This window comes from Melospiza melodia, chromosome 20 (genome assembly GCF_035770615.1).
Source record: "Melospiza melodia melodia isolate bMelMel2 chromosome 20, bMelMel2.pri, whole genome shotgun sequence".
NCBI classification, from domain to species: domain Eukaryota; kingdom Metazoa; phylum Chordata; class Aves; order Passeriformes; family Passerellidae; genus Melospiza; species Melospiza melodia.
This window is the reverse complement of record NC_086213.1, coordinates 11,005,058-11,021,327: the sequence shown is the minus strand read 5'-3', so window position 1 is coordinate 11,021,327 and position 16,270 is coordinate 11,005,058. Positions and strand designations below refer to the sequence as shown.

General features: G+C 47.1%; 2 protein-coding genes across 4 annotated transcripts; one reads left to right on the top strand and one right to left on the bottom strand.

The window, feature by feature from the left end:
• Positions 1-25: 25 nt before the first annotated feature.
• On the top strand, positions 26-13,051 carry ANKRD13A (ankyrin repeat domain 13A). 3 transcript variants are annotated; one of them, XM_063172839.1, is made up of 16 exons: positions 27-677; positions 2,081-2,134; positions 2,991-3,123; positions 3,242-3,366; positions 3,818-3,863; positions 5,095-5,238; positions 5,638-5,833; positions 6,413-6,479; positions 7,311-7,392; positions 8,067-8,125; positions 8,722-8,858; positions 9,155-9,312; positions 9,723-9,827; positions 9,995-10,146; positions 10,355-10,419; positions 11,175-13,051. In XM_063172839.1, exons 2-16 carry the CDS (start codon positions 2,126-2,128, stop codon positions 11,371-11,373), a joined length of 1,677 nt encoding a protein of 558 aa, XP_063028909.1. In that variant the 5' UTR covers positions 27-677; positions 2,081-2,125; the 3' UTR covers positions 11,374-13,051. The 3 variants fall into 3 exon arrangements, with proteins under 3 accessions (XP_063028908.1, XP_063028909.1, XP_063028910.1); XM_063172838.1 differs by lacking the exon at positions 2,081-2,134 and having other exon boundaries at positions 26-677; XM_063172840.1 differs by lacking the exons at positions 27-677; positions 2,081-2,134 and adding an exon at positions 1,289-1,307.
• A 1,145-nt stretch (positions 13,052-14,196) lies between these two features.
• On the bottom strand, positions 14,197-16,006 carry C20H12orf76 (chromosome 20 C12orf76 homolog). The gene is made up of 2 exons (XM_063172842.1): positions 15,893-16,006; positions 14,197-15,788 (listed from the first exon to the last, which is right to left on the bottom strand). The coding sequence occupies exons 1-2, from the start codon at positions 15,990-15,992 to the stop codon at positions 15,703-15,705; spliced, it is 186 nt and encodes a 61-aa protein (XP_063028912.1). The 5' UTR covers positions 15,993-16,006; the 3' UTR covers positions 14,197-15,702.
• Positions 16,007-16,270: the final 264 nt, after the last annotated feature.

Here is a 16,270-nt window from a genome sequence, read left to right as displayed (position 1 = left end):
GGCTTCCGCTTTCCGTGCGGTTGTCGGTGGCGGTGGAGTGCGGGGGACAGCGAGGAGCCCCCCCCTGCTCCGGCCGCGCTGTGGTTCGTCCCAGCCGTCCCCGGAGGGACAGGGAAGAGGGACGGGGACGGCTGAGGGGGCGAAAGCGGAGAGACCCCCGGCAGTGGCGCTGAGGGGGCTCTGGGAGGAAACCCTCGGCAGTGAGGGGCTACCGGGGGCACCAGGAGCAGGGGAGACCCCCGAGAGCGGCGCTGAGGAGCTCAGGGAGGAAACCCTCGGGAGAGGGGGGCTGCCAGGGGCACCAGGAGCAGGGGAGACCCCCGGGAGCGGCGCTGAGGGGCTCCGGGAGGAAACCCTCGGGAGCAGGGGAGACCCCCTCGGTGGGGTTTGCATGGGGCTCCCCTTGGAGAGGGGCGAACGGTTCCTAGAGGGTTGTGGCTCTCACACACACACCTGGGCCAGGTGGGTGCCAGCAGAGAGCAGAAGCTGAAGGGGTCAGGGCTTGAGTAACCTGCGGTCTGCAGCACCCAGACAGGGAGGACTGAGGGGCCCCGGCTGCCCCTCCGCAGGTGTGTGCCGGGATGAGCTCCCCTGGCGGGGCCAGCGGCGCCTTCCCCCTGCACGTCCTGGTGTGGAACAACGACTACAGGCGGCTGGACGAGGAGCTGCAGGAGCAGGTAACGGGGGCTGGGGGCTGCTGGCCCTCGCTGTGCCGGGGAGAAGCACCCTGGTGGTACTGCCAGGAGCTTGAGGGATCCCTGCACTTCGTTACCTGTTTATTTGTGGTGTGGGAGTGATGTAAGAAGGTGTAGGAATATATTTTTATATCAGGTACTAACGTATCCTATCTGTTGGCTTCCTATCTGTAAAGCTTTGCTGTGAGCATTCCAGTGCAGCTGTGGAGTAGCTAAAGAAGAGCAGCTGTGATGGACGTTAATTTATTTATTAAAGCAATAAATAGTGTTTATCTTAATGGGAAGTCAGCGTGCAGCAAACGTGGCTGGTGCTGCTGGACATCAAACCAGCCCCTACCTTGCTGAGCACCATCCTATAGATTTGTTCCTGCCCAAGACTGAGGGCAGAGTTTTTGTATTGGTTGGAATGTTTTCAGCATCTCTGGTAACAACAACAACAACAAAAAAAAAAAAGATCATTGTTCTGTGCTGGAGAGTAGAAAACACAAAGCTGTCCCCTCTCTGGGACATGATGACGTAAGGAAATGGCCTGAAAGCTGCAGCAGAGCTCGAGCAGCAAAAATCCTTCTGGCTGAGCTGCTGTGGAAAAGCTCTGACCAGGGCTAGAGTGAGGTACAGTTAATAAGCAGAGCTGATTAATTAATCATACCTGACACCACAAGTACGTGAGCCCAAGGCCAGCTGTGCCACCTCCTGACTGTCACCTGCAGCTCTAACGGTGCGCCTGACTTACTAATTCCTGCTCAGAGCATGTTCCTGCCCTGGTTTGGGAGAATCTTTGGAATGCACTCACTTTTTATCTAATTCACGTCACCTCCTGCATTAACCAAAACCTTTAACCTCACTGGCACGTTGCTCCTGTGTGATTATTTCTGACACCTGTGAGAGTTTGTGGTTAAACAGGGATCACCCAGCAGCTCCCACCTGTGGAGTGCTGCTTCCTCCCTCCATTCCCTGTGCACACCAGCAGTGTGTGAAGATGGATGTGTCTCTTACTTCCTTTACCTGCTTTTAAACACCTTTGTTTTTTCCCTTTTTTTAAGTATTCCAAGGATCTGTTTCCCCCTGCTTCTTTGGGATGAGCTTCCTGCTGCGGGGAGGGATCAAAGGCACCTCCCAGCTGCAGCTGGGGTGGCAAACAGGGTTGGGCATGTGGGGACCAGGGAACAGCAACAAACTCAGTGGGGAGGGACCCTTGGAGCTCTTTGGAGCTGCATGAGGTGGAGGAGCAAATTAATTAATGTTCCACCCCAGTAGATGCTTTAAAGAGAAGCTTTCCCACTCTCTGTGAGATATTTCTGACTTGAAGCTGTCAGATAACGCTGTTAACGTGCATAATAACCTTCCTTTCTCATTCTGCTATTGACTTTCCCCTTTTCCTTTAGTTATAGATGCTCTTCTGTTTCAAATCTCTAAGCTAATAGTGAAAAATGTGTAAGGTATGAGTATGTTGTGCTTGCATGTTTTGGATATTTGTGCCTGTGTAGTTTATTTTTTATTTTTAGTGACTTGTAGAGAATGCCCTCACTCCTCATTGTGCTGTGTGTGCTTTGTGAAACACCATCTGCTTCTGTCCTTTCCAAAAGTGCTGTCCAAAAGCTGTGTTGTGTGCCCTGTTGCCTTTTTTTCCTGTTTTCTCCCCATTTTGTTGTACAGTTTAACCCCTCTGTGGGGTCTCAGGCTGTCTGTGGGGTGATGCCCATGGATGAGAGCCCCCATCTCCTCCTGAGCCTTCTGGGGGGAGACAGAAAGAGAATTGAAAAGCACCAGCAAGAACTCCTGTCCTACAGATTTTGTGTCATTTCCTAGGCCCTGTTCTGCTTCTCCTTTTATTTCTGTGGGGAAGCGAGCCAGCCCTGCAGAGGGGCAGTGCAGGAGAGTTTGGGAGCAGATCCATGGGAATGGCAGGGAGTGCTGGCTCCTGGATTAGCCCTGTGTGTGTGCAGGCTCTGATGGGCTCTGTTCCTCTCTCCTGGCCATGGCAGGGAGTGCTGGCTCCTGGATTAGCCCTGTGTGTGTGCAGGCTCTGATGGGCTCTGTTCCTCTCTCCTGGGCACTGGCAGGGAGTGCTGGCTCCTGGATTAGCCCTGTGTGTGTGCAGGCTCTGATGAGCTCTGTTCCTCTCTCCTGGGCACTGGCAGGGAGTGCTGGCTCCTGGATTAGCCCTGTGTGTGTGCAGGCTCTGATGGGCTCTGTTCCTCTCTCCTGGCCATGGCAGGGAGTGCTGGCTCCTGGATTAGCCCTGTGCCTGTGCAGGCTCTGATGGGCTCTGTTCCTCTCTCCTGGCCATGGCAGGACGTTGACCAGCGGGACCCTCGGGGCAGGACCTTGCTGCACTTGGCTGTTTCCTTGGGTTACATCGAGTCTGCCAAGGTCCTCCTGCAGCACAAGGCAGATGTGACCAAGGAGAACGCGCAGGGATGGACGGGTAAGGACAGCCAGGGGAACAACCTGGGGTGTTTTTCTTCAAGCAGCAGATGTTCTGTGTTTTTATGGGGAGTTTTGGGCAGCAAAGTGACACGAGGCTGTGCTTGGGTTTCTTTCAGTTTTGCACGAGGCTGTGAGCACAGGGGATCCAGAGATGGTGCAGCTGATCCTGCAGCATCGGGACTACCAGCAGACCTCCATGACCCTTGGAGGAGTTCCTGAGTTATTGCAGAAAATTAATGAGGTAATGATTTATTGAAGTGTAAACTCTTCACTCCAGACTGAAGTCACTGCTTGAATTCTCATTCAAGTAGTTCAGTTAAGTGAAATACTGCAATCAGCTGGGCAATTGTGTTTTGTTCCAACCTGCATATTCCATAGTGTTGAGGGATACAGAGGCTTTTTCTTGACTTTATTTAAATCCTTTGCGTGTACTCAAACATTGGAGGCTGCTAATCTTGACTCTTGAAGGCATTACTGCCACTCCAGTAGAACAAGGAAGAACGGTTCCCCAGAAAGCAGCAGGGGCAGGGCAGTGCCTGCTGTTGCTACTTTCAATTTCAGTTTTAGCATTGGCTAACCATTTCTCCAGTTCTGCTCTCTTTTTTTTTCCTTTTTCTAAAATGTTCACAGGAAATGCTGCAATGAATGTCAGACTATTTCATGAGGTCTCATCTGATGTTTTCCTTCTGCAGACTCCTGACTTTTATGTGGAAATGAAATGGGAGTTCACTAGCTGGGGTAAGGATCCTGCTCCTTGTTACCAATTCCAAGCTGTAAAAATGAGTTACAAAAGTCCCACAACACAGGCAGGGAAATATCCACTCCACGGAATCTTCCTCTCCTCCATCTCTAAATGATCTCTTGTGCTTTTGTTGCACAATTATTCCTTGTTTCCTGTGTGGTTGGTTGGTTAGTTTTTGGTAGGGGAGAATTTAGCTGTTGTTGCAGTTGCTGAGGACTTTTCTTGTTTTTTTATTTACCTGTCCCTGGCCATGTGATCATGTGTTATCTATGGATGCTCTGGTTGTTTGGGAAGTACCTGCCTTTCCTTGAAAAGAATGAACACTAGGCCTCACAGCTGACTGAATATTTCAAATATCAAACTGTTAGACTGCCAGGCATGGGCTTTATGCCATTTCACACCCTTCTGTCTGAACAAATATCTTCCTCCTTTTCACATTCCTCTTTAAATTACGCTACTTTTACGCTAAGCTGGTTGTTCTTAAATCTAAAGAAGATCAGTATCTCATTTCATCTGGAATGGGGTTCCCAGGAGTGAGCAATCCCTGTGCTAGAGTTCATTCCCTCTGTGCTGCACCTTTGCCCATTTCCCCTTTCTATTGGAATAAGGCTCCCAATATTCCCAGTTAGATTGTGCCTGGGCCAGTCTGACCCTCGCTGCTGGGCCAAAGGCAGCAACTGCGGTGTATCACCCCAGAGATACCTTGGCTTGCTGGTGGTTGCAGCTGGGCACTGAACAAGTCCAGGCTTGTTAGGAACCCTGTTTACCTCAGGAGGAGAACTTCAGGCGATGGTGAAGAGAAAAAGGAGAGGATTCTGCTGGAGGGTTTAATGTCCAGAGGTTCATTCCATGGTTACAAAGGTCTGAACGTGAGCAACTGCTCCAACAGAACCCCGGCCGCATGCTCTGATCACCTTTTAAGCTCAGGGACAGGGGGAGGGGAGGTACAGGTGAGCACCAACCAGGTGAGAGGGGCAGGGTCTCAGGGGAAGATGACACCCAGACAGGCCAATGACCCCTGGGCATAGGGGCATCCTTTGAACTTGACCAACCACACGACGCCTTGCGGGAATGTTCAGCCTGATTGACAGGACTCACTCAGCATGGGGGCAAGGGGGAAGGGAGAGAGACATAGGCACACCTGGGGGAATGACCTGGAAGGCCAAAATGGGGCATCACAGCACACCACAACCCCTTTCCATTCCTCCATCTCTCCCTCTGTGGCAGTGCCCCTGGTTTCCAGGGTGTGCCCAAGCGACGTGTGCCGCATCTGGAAGAGCCGGGCCAAGCTGCGCGTGGACATCACCCTGCTGGGCTTTGAGAACATGAGCTGGGAGAGGGGCAGGAGGACTGTCATCTTCAAGGGAGAAGGTAAAGAGTTTCACCTGTCTGCACCACTCACCCCCAAATACTGTGTGAGCAAATCCTGCTTTTACACCAAAAAGGCCTCTTGTGTTTTATGAAGGTTTTGTGGTTGTTTGTGTGTCATAGAGATACTGTTTTATGATGGTGTAACTTCTTTGCTTTGAGTAAATCTGAGGTAAAAATTTAGTGATGGGGTAAAAAGTCAGTATTTTACTGTTTCACTCCTTCTTTTCTGCTGCCCTACATATAAAAGATAATTTTAGTTCCATTTCCAAGCTTGATCCCAGCTGAGTGCAGAAACAGCTGGGTTTGATACACGATATACCCCCAGCTCTTCACCCTGGAGCACTTGCTGAGTTTTTTAACTTGAAATGTTAACTTGAAATGTTCCTTTTCTTCCACCAGACTCTGGTGGCTGGGCAGAGCTCATTGAGATCAACCACGATGACAAGTTTGTGACAACAGAGAGGTTTGAGATCTCCCAGCACATGAAACGTTTGACTTTAGGATCCATGACTCCCAAGAGGAAAGATGTGGAGAGGCGCCTCACATCCCCAATCATCAGCACGTGCCTTGATACCAAAAACATTGCTTTTGAAAGGTAAGACAGGGAGTTTCTCTTAGCAAATAAGCATTTTGATGTTATGTCTGAAAAAAGCTTTAATGACAAACTCACAAAAGTTTTGGTAATTCAAACTTTTAGGGCTAGGTCTGAAATGAATTTAAGCTTCATAAATCACTAGATGAAGAAATATGGTTTGGTCAAATTGCCACTATTGCTTAGCAAAAAGTTCCCAGTTGAAAGAAATCATTGGAAGAAAACTTCTAGTTTATCATATTAGTGGGATATAATTATTAGGGTTGGAAAAGGCCTCTAGGATTGAGTCAATTGCTCACTGCAAATATGCATTTCACACAAATCCATGTGCTGGAACTGATGGACAAGAACTTGGATTTGGTACCAAATAAGTCAACTCTCACATGAATACTTTAAGTAAATATGCACAGTGTGTCTTTTAACAGACACATTTGTCTTTCTTCATGACTACACACCTGTTTATCCAGGTATCTGGGATTAATAACCTGTCAAATATTGTTTAAAATGAGGTTTAGAGGAACCAGCTGGGGGTTGTATAAAAATGCAGCTGTGTAGACACTTGTGGTGTTCCCTTTTTGTCAGATCCACATCTGGATTCTGGGTTTGGAGGACAGAAAAATCAGAAGGTGTCAATGGTTATGAAGCCAAGGTAAATCCTGTTCTGTTCTTCTGAGAGATCTTGCAGCAAATTGGATTCTGGCTGTGCTTTTTCTGTATTTCCTGACTATGTCAGGTCTTCATATTCCTATTGGGACGTTGATTGTGTTGCCAGCAGAATTGGGCTGGAGTGAGGAACCTCCAGGCTTGTGGGAGGGATGGAGCCAAGTGCAGGAATGTCCTCAGGGGGATCAGAGAGGGGAGAGGAGGGACAGGAGATCCAGCAGAGCTGCCTGTGGTCCTTCCCTTCCAAGGGCTGCACCTGAACACTGCCGTTGTTTCAGTGGGTGAAAGTTGAGGAATATAATGATAATAATATGATAATAACAGCACTGCAAGGGACCAGCAGCCATGAGTAGATCATGAATTCATGAACTGCTTAGAATGGTTCCTCCTGACACTGGTTCTGACCTCTGTTTCACCTCAGTGAAGTATTTTTCAAGGTGGTTTTGCAATCTTACTGTGGTAGGAGTTTAGGTTCAGAATCACAAGATTTAATTTCCCTGATTCTGTGTTTACTCCAGGTTTGGGAATTGGTGCAATAAATTACATATTGTAATTTAATTCACCAGAAGAGTAAGTGCTGAGTAGCTTTTACATTTATCTGAAGGTTTTCCTGATAAGACTGCAGGGCTGTTCAGCTGGACAGAGGGTTCATTAGTGTTCCCAAACTGTTACTAAATATAACTTCTTAAAATCTCTTGGAAATGCTTGTCTGGTGTTGAGGTTGGTTCAGTTAGTTTTGTGTACATGATGTTTTACTGGGGAACTCTTTTTTTAACCTGTGATGTTGCTTGGTTTTTGTCCCTGTGGTTTTTTTAAGGTCTACACAGCAAACAACGTGAATGTGATCACACGGATCAGAACAGAGCATTTGACAGAAGAGGAGAAGAGGAGATATAAAGGTATCTTCCCCAGAGGAAAATTGGGAATAAATACAAATCTCCCTTTGGTTGTCTGACACCTCCTTTGTGTCTAAAGAACTGGGCAGGCAAACAAGGAAATTCTCTTCTTGCTGACTTTGCCCTGATTTTTTTGATGTGTTCTGTGTCTGAGGCAGCTCATTATTTCACTCTTAACCTACAAATGAACCTGGTTTTATCCCTGTATTTAGAGGGAATAAAAACCCTTCAAACCTGTTGAAAGTTTGTTGACAGTTTTAAAAGGCTGCACTTTTCTGCTCAGGAATGTATTCCTGCCCTTACTTCACTTTGGCCATGGATACAAGATTCACAGAGGCTTTGTTTGCTTGGAATTTTTGTTTTGGTCTACTAATTTCTTCTGGTATTTGAATTAGATTAAGGGGTGACCAGCCAGTAACTTTATATGGAAATTCTCCTACCCTGAGGTGCTGGGACTCATAAAGGTGTCTGCTAATCATAGAAACCACTGAAAATCTGTGCTCTGTTCTGTGTATTGTGCCTGTTTTATACCATCAGCTGTGGGTCCTGGGCTTGCCTGGTAAAGCTCACAGGAGATCTGAATAATTTCCCTTTGGGTGGGAAGCCTGGCCTGAATTCCAGTTTTACTGCTAATTAATGCTAATGGCTGTTTTTGTTTCCCCTCCTGTTACCTGAAGCTGACAGGAGCCCTCTGGAATCATTCCTGGGGACAGTGGAGCATGAATGTGGTGCTCAGGTGAGTGTCTGATGTCAGCACAGGTCACTGTGCCAGGAGAATTCCTGGTGAGTGGAGTCACCTCTTGTTTCCTTGGTTTGGCAGCAGTTTTCATTAGGAGGTTTTCATTTGCCCTGAGGGTGTTTTTGTTTGGTTGGAAATAAATGAACTTTGAGATCCCTTCCAGCCCAAACCATTCCATGATTCCATGTGGCTTTAGGAGCTCCCTTGCTTCTAAACTCTGAAAGAACAGTGGACAATGGATTTGCTGGCTCTCTTGCACATTTACAGGGATTTAGAGATTTTGGGTTCAAATCCTCCATCCAAGTTTTGACTTTAGTAAAGGATTTGGAGCCTGGAAATGCTGTGGCTCATGTGTATATTTCTAGTTGGTTTCCAGCTTTAAAGTGTCTAAGATTTTTTCTGTCTAAAGTTTTTTGAGATTTTTAAGCTCAGTAAAACAGAATAAAACCTCAGTCTAGTAACAGCTGGTGTGTATCATTGGGTGTCACTGAAATAGGGAAGGAGTTACTTCACAAAGGGCAAATTTAAAGTTTCTTGTAGTAACCACTGTTCATTACTTTTTGGGTTGTTTTTTCCCCTCTCTTTCCTTCTAGAGTACATCCAGAACTACAGAATATGCTGCAACCAACAATCCCACTGCTATTACTCTGGAGGAATACTTCAACCCAGAATTTGATTTGAAAGGCAGAGACATAGGAAGACCAAAGGAAGTCACTGTTAGAACACAGAAGTGAGAAATACCATTTTAACTATTTCTAGTGTGTCTCTTCCCAGTTATCTAATCCCTGGAAACCATTTTTACAAATATCCAGTGTGGTTTTTCTGCCAGTTTTCACAATTAATTAGAAGAGAGATCTTGAAGTATTCAGCTATGATATATTTTTAATTCCACTGAGTCAAAGCAAACATTTGGGCTGGTGCTGTGACTTGTTAGTAATCTCCTATCACTGCCCAGCTGCCTGTTTTGCTTTACATCTGTTCCTAAACTGTGAATTTAGGGTGTTTTTATCCTACTTTGTCTTTAAGATTTAAAGCAACCCTGTGGATGAGTGAAGAGTTCCCTTTGTCTCTTATGGAACAAGTCACTCCAATCATTGACCTGATGGCCAGAACCAGTGCTCATTTTGCCAGACTTAGGGATTTCATCACTCTGGAATTTCCACCAGGATTTCCTGTCAAAATTGGTAACATTTAGCAATTTTTATTGTAACCTTGTCCATTTTTTTCCCTTTGGTTTTGTAATGTATTGTGTACAAAAAAATCACATTGGTTTTTTAGTTGTCTCACTGCTACCTAAAACATTGTTTTGTACATCTGGAGTCAATCCAGAAATATCATTTTAAAGACAATGTCATTTCTGTGAGAATGAGCTGTTGTCAGCCCTTTTCCTCTTAGCTTCAGTGCCTTAAATTTGGCAAATGTTATTTTAAAATAAGAGATTTAGAGAGAGATTGAGCTAAATAAATAATAAAACAATAAATTACTAAAGCCACCTTATTGGTGAGTTTAGTTCCTCTGTGCTTTATCATTATAGGAAGCTGTTGTGGAAGCAAATATTTGTTCTCATTTTGACAGAAATCTTGCTCTCTTACAGAAATCCCCCTGTTTCATGTGCTGAATGCTCGAATTACTTTTGAAAATGTCAACAGCTGCAGGACAGCTGAGAGACCCTCTCCTGGAGGTGCACAGAGTGATGCAGGTAAGGGATCCCCCCTTTTTTAAATCCCTGTCCCTGAGGGAGAAGCTGAACTGCAGGGAATGGAACACGAAGAGCTGCAAGGTGCAAAACCATTCATCAGAATTTTCAGTTACACCTTGTTGCAAGCAGGGCACAGTGTGTTTTGTCACTTTATTTGCCTTCTGTAGGTGCTAATTTTGAGGTTGACCAGTCGGTGTTTGAGATCCCCAAGTCCTACCACGTCCAGGATGATGGCAGGAACATCCACGTGCAGGATGAGGATAATGAGATCATGCAGTTTGCCATCCAGCAGAGCTTGTTGGAATCTGGTGCAAATAAAGTAAGTGCTGGGGTCTGTACTGTGGCAGCTTGGGCAAGGACTGTGCAGAAAGAGCTGAAGGAAACCAGTGTAGGATCAGTTTTTCTACTTTAGAAGATAAAAATAATGTATTTGAAAGAAGAAATAAAGGTGGTTTAAGGGTTGCTTTCAGTGAGTTACTCTGCAGATCTGATAACTGCTGTGGAATTGTCTCTTCGCCCATCTCTAGGAATTGGAGATGCTTTCCAATGGAGCAGTTGCATATTCCTCAGACTTCAACATGCAGTATCAGAAGTAAGTTTTTTTTCCACATCAAACCTTGCAGTGACAGAGCAAAACTACCCCCAGCAGTACCATGGAGCAATTTGGCAATTTTTTTTTAATATATATGAGGAAATGCACAAAACTCGAGGTTTTCTCCTTGTGCTTCTTCCAACTTTTCCAAGAAAACAAGAACTCCAAACTGGGCCTCCCTGGTTTATGTTGTGTAGTTCTTTCCAGCTGTGGGGCTAGTCTGTGCACACAGCAGATTCTTTACCCAACATACAAACCCAGTACTCCTCTTCTGCTCTTAAAACTCTGAATTTGGTCCCTCTCCATTGAATCTTTGGTTATTAGAGGCTGTATACTTCAAGGCAGATCTTCTTTCTTTTCAAAATTCTTATGTAATCCTTAAAAACATAGATTTAATGGACACCTAAAAATGGGCTCTGGTGTCTGTGGAGTCTTTCTGCAGTTAAGTGCAAAGAAACCAAGAACTGAATCTTCTTCTATACATGAAAAATCCTTTAAACCAGGTGAGAATGCTTTTAGAGCCCCATTGAAAATACAACTGTTGGTATCTATGAATGATTCAAAGGAATCCCTGTTTGTCATTGGGAATTTTACAGGTGTTGGAACAGCTGCTCTCATATCCTCAAACTGTTTTCTCCCCTCTGGGAGAGATTTTCAGATTTGTGAATCTAAAACAGTTGCCAGGAAGGATCATTGCAAAGAATATGAGTCAGGTTCTGTCTCTTTTCCTTCTCAGAGTTGTTCTTTTCCATCAGGGCACTTCAGGAGAGCTTTCTGTCAAGATCAGGGACCTCCCACAGCAGCAGCTCCAGTGAAGCCTCCAGCTTTGAGAAGGACTTGCAGCTTGCCATGGAATTGTCAGTGAGGGAGCAGGAGGAGCAGGAGAAGCAGCGTCAGGAACAGGAGGATGCAGAGCTTCAGCAAGTCTTACAGCTCTCTCTGGTGGAAAAATAACTCCTAAGTGACCTCCTGGAGCAGGGATGACCAAATCTGTGTCAAACTGGAGATTGTCAGAGCTGTCAGTCTGAAGACCACTCCTGGATTGCTTTAAGGAAACGTTTTGCTGCCTTCTAAGTTGGCATCAGCTGCAAAAACCTGATTTATTTTTGTTTGGGGGAGTTGTAGATCACAGGACTCCACATCTGGCTCCCCAGCCATGCAGTCTTAGCTTTGAAGGAAATGTTTTTATCTAAACTTATTTATTGAAGAGCAGATGGAAATTTTGCTTTGCATCAGGATGTAGGATTGCAGTAAAGCTTGAAAGCCTGATTTATGGGGAGTTCAGGAGGGAAACTTCATTACTTACCAAAGAAATACTCATCTGCTTCATTATTTCTTAATAATTCAAAGCCATTGCCTGTTTTTCCAGCTGTTTCATGGGAGAGCATCTCCCTGCCTGTACACACACTGTAGTTCTTCATGCTGACAGATGGTTTCTGTTAGTTTTGTTTAGATGTGGTTCTCTCTCCTCTAGTTATTGAGATTTTTGGCTTAAGAGGGATAATTTTATACTTGAACAGCTCATCCAAGCTCCAGATTAAACTAGTGCTTTCTGAAAAAAAAGGACAAACCAAGTAGCCAGTAACATTTTAGATGCTGAAATGGGACCATCTGTCCAGCACAGCAGCAATTTCTGCAGTGATTCCAAACCAGCTCTTTCCCCTGCTCAGAGGGCAGCAAGAAATTAAGGCATAGATAGATACAGGTGCTTCTTTGGGATCTCTTGGTGTGCATGGCTGAGTGTGGGTGCTAAATGCAGCCAGGAAAAGAATTCAGGGGAGATTTTCACGTGTCCTTATTGGAAGAGAAGTTTTCATTCTGCAAGGGGAACGTGTGTTGCTTTTTAAATCCCCAGCTCTTGTCCTTCATGTGAATACATCTATTTTTTTACCTGAATATTTTTATTGATTTTAAACCAAACCACTAGGCCTACACTCATCCAACTGGTCTTGTAACGATTCCTAGGTCTGTTTTAACCAGCTTTCCTCAGGTTTTGGGCCATGCAGGATCTTTGTAGCTCTTTTATCTGCACTCCTCTCAGTGTTTACAGTATTCACACTGTGACTCCCAAGTGCACTCCACAGGTACACGGTGAACAGCCACAGGAAAGCCTTACACTTGTTAAATGTGAGCAATATCCCTCTGCTCTGCCTGCCAGGGCTGGAGGAACCTTTGGTACAGCTGCTCTGAGCTTGCTCCTCACACTGCTCCTGTTCCTCAGGCTGAGCAGGGCACTTCTGGGTGACCAACTATTAATTAACCAATGTAAAATCACTCTAAAGTGGACTTGATCATAACCAGTGGGGCAGTTGGAAGCCTATTTTAAACCAATAATCCATTGTTTTACATAGGAGATGATTACAGTTCCTTCAGTGTACACTAGGACTGGCCTCTCCACTCTGGGTTTGTTCCCTGGCACAAGTTGCATCCCTGAAAACAGCTGCTGGAATGGGGACTGTCCTGCACAGGGGCTGGGTTGGGATTTCTTTCTTTGCAAAAGGGGATTCCTGTGACTGTCACAGCTGGGAGAAGGGAGGAGATCTCGTGTTGAGCTCCTGGCAGGGTGGGAGGCAGGAGATGGAGCTGTGGGCATTCCTCCAGTGGCAATAAAGAGTGCTGTTGCCTTTTCAAACCCTGCCTGGCATTGCCTGTCTTCTGCTAAGCTTTTCAAAGGTTACAAGAGGGGTAAAAATAGCATTTTTTTCAAGCTGACTTGTTCTGGTTTTATATTTAAACTAAAGAACATTGAGCACTTTCAGTTGAAGTTTTGTTACGCTCCTGCTTCTTAGTCTGGGACTGTAAAATAAATTGGATTAGCTTTGGGGATTTTTTTTTTTTTTTGCTTTCTTTGACATTTGTATCATTCCAGCTAAAACTAGAAGGCCCTGCTTCCCTCAGCCAGGTGCTGCTTCTCTTAAAGCCTGACTTTAACCCTTTCAGTGTAAGATGGACATGCTCTGTGTACTGGAAGAAAAACCAAAGGTACTGCACATTACACCACACAGAGGAATTTTTTTTCTCAACTGTATTTAGTCTTTTTTTTTTTTTACTAATTATCTGTCTTTTTGTAAATTAAAGTGACATTATAATCTGAAATGCTCCAAGGTAGTTCTGACTTTTGGACATTTTCAGCCAAATTTTGAGTCTCCCTGTCTTGAAAAGGGGGGATCAGTACAACACAGAAGTTAAGGCAGTGAAAAGCAGGAAATCCTATTAATTTCTCTGCAGCTTCTTGTAAGAGAGGAGCAGAGGGTTCTGAGTGTGTTTAATATTAGGGCCAAGACTGTTGTGTAACAACAGTCCAACCTCTCTCTGAGGCAGCTTGAGGCTGATGTAGGAAAGAGAAGCTCAGAGTTACAAACACCTGTAGCTTCTTCTCAAACTATAACCAGCTTTAAAGGTTCTTTAATTTAATGCTGCTAGTTCCTGAAAGCAAGACTGCTTTTTTTGTGCTTTTGACCCCATTTCAAAGCTTTTCACATCAGCAATTCATGATTTTGTTTATTTGGAAACCCTTCTTCCACTGCTTTGGCTGAGTTTTGATTCATAGCTGAGCTGCTGGAAACTGCACAACCTTTGTAAGATGTGCTTCCATTGTGCTGTTGAAGGGCTCCTTGCTGACAGACATCCATGGAAACATTCCCCCAGCACTGCAAATCCCTCTAAAAACAAGGTAGGAGCCATGAGGGGACCAGAGGTGGGAACCAGGACAGCCTCACCCCTTTCCAGCCCAGTTAATAACAAACAGCACAGCCATTGAATAAATAAGAGCCTGGATTGTTTACTGAGCCTTTTATTTGTACAAAGAGGCATAGCAGGGAGTGAGGAATGAGAGCAAACAGGAATTCTGCTCCTGGGAATGCAGAGCTGGGGCTGGGAGCTTCACCATCCACCCCCACGAGCAGCACAGGCTGCAGGCCAGGCTTCACAGAGATGAAGGAGCAAGGAAAATCAGGAACACAAGAATCAAAAGAAGGAGCAGAAAGCAATAGAAAGAACAGTGCTGCCTTGCTGCCTTACTCTTGGATTAACAACTCATCTGTCATTTCTCAAAACAAAGAAAATCCCTGTTCAATGCCAGCACTCGGTGTCCTTGAAACAGAAAACACCTCAGAGGCAGCACGAGGGCTTGAGAACAGGTCAACAACAATTGTTCTGGAAGTTACACTTTAAAACTCTAAATAAATTACTAAGCAAAACACCCCTATGTTAAATATTAAAGTAATAATTAGTAAAATCCAGTTACTACTTGTAGCAGTGCAAAACAAAATAGCAGCATTGGTATGGAAGTGGGATTCAGTGTAAACACTTGTTACTGAAAACTGCATAAAATGGGTCTGGCTGGAGCTGAAACTCTTCCAGAGCATCTGCCTGGCTTGCAGAGCTTTGGAGGCTCCTGTTTGCAGGAGGACAGTGACCAGCACATGCTGGAACCCCTCACCTGCACCCCGGTTCCCAGCAGGTTCAGCACGGCTGGTTTGATGGGAAATTATTTGGGGCTTTTCAGCCAGGAGTTAAAGCAAATAACGTTGGGAATGAGAAGCCTGGCTTGGGAAAACTACACCAGGATCAGATCATGCACCAGTGGCAGGAATGGGCCAGACCCTCCACCCACTGCTGGCTGGCTCACTGAGCTTTTACCTTTGGAATATTTTTGAATGGGACCTTAAAGCTCATCTTGTTCCACCTCCTGCCCACAACCCCAGCTTGCTCAGAGCCTCGTCCAACCCCCAGGCGTTCAAACAGGGACCTGAATTAATCAGAAAGCAAAAAGCAGAGGTGGTGTGACCGAGCACGTGGAGCTGCTCCTCGCACAATGCCGCCAGTCTCGCCCTGTCCTTGTGCCAACCGAGGGCCCGGGGATGCTCTGGAGCACACGGGGCGGGATCAGCCTCACCAAAACGCGGGGATTTGGGAGGTTTTGCTCAGCCCCTGCTCCAGGACACGCCCCAGGAGCTCCAGGAGTCTTTGCTGAGGAAGAGGATGATTTCCAGCATCCCGCCAGAGCACTGCTGGAAGCCACATCACGGTGGAGCCACGGGATACAGCACGGGCAGAGACGGGGGAAAAGCCACGCTCGCATCCTCAGCGCATCCCCGGGAGCGGACGGGAGAACCGGGCGGGACCGGAGGGGAGAACCTGCTGGGTCCGGAGCAGAGCCGGGACGGTGGGAACCAGACGGGAGAACCGGCAGGGCTGAAGCGGTGCTGGGATGGCGGGTTCCAGGCGGGAGAACCGGGTGGGATGCAGCATTCTCCGGATGCCCCGGCGGGTCCCGCTCCGCTACCGCCGCCGGACGGGCCGGTACACGCAGATGGCCATGAGGATGATGGTGAGCAGCAGAGCGCTGAGGATGCTGCCCAGCAGCACTGCGGCGGCAAGAGAAAGAACATTAATCCAACGCTCCCCGAGCATCTCCCGAGCCCCCGGCCGGGTCGTGGCGGGGCTGTCCCCGGTGCCCCCCGCTCCTCACCCAGGTTCTGGTGCTGCAGCACAGCGTAGGGCCGGCTGCGCTCCGCCGGGCCCGGCGACAGCGGGGACAGCGCCCAGCCCCGCGCCGCCGCCAGCCCCATGGCGCCGCGACAGCTCCGACCCGCCGGGCTTTGTGCGCCGGCACCGGCCCTGCCCCTTCCTGCCGCCCGCCCCGCCCCGGCCCCGGCCTTCCGGGGGAGCGGGGCCATGGAACGGCACCGGGAGCGGCACCGGGAGCGCTGCGCCCCGCGCCCACCCCGCGCATCCCTGCACCCCGTGGGCATCCTCTGCCCCCCAGTTCTGTGTGTCCCCCCAATTCCCGTGTCCCCCCCCCCCTCCCAAGGCCCGTGTGTCCCCCCAAGTCCCCTGTGTCCCCCCA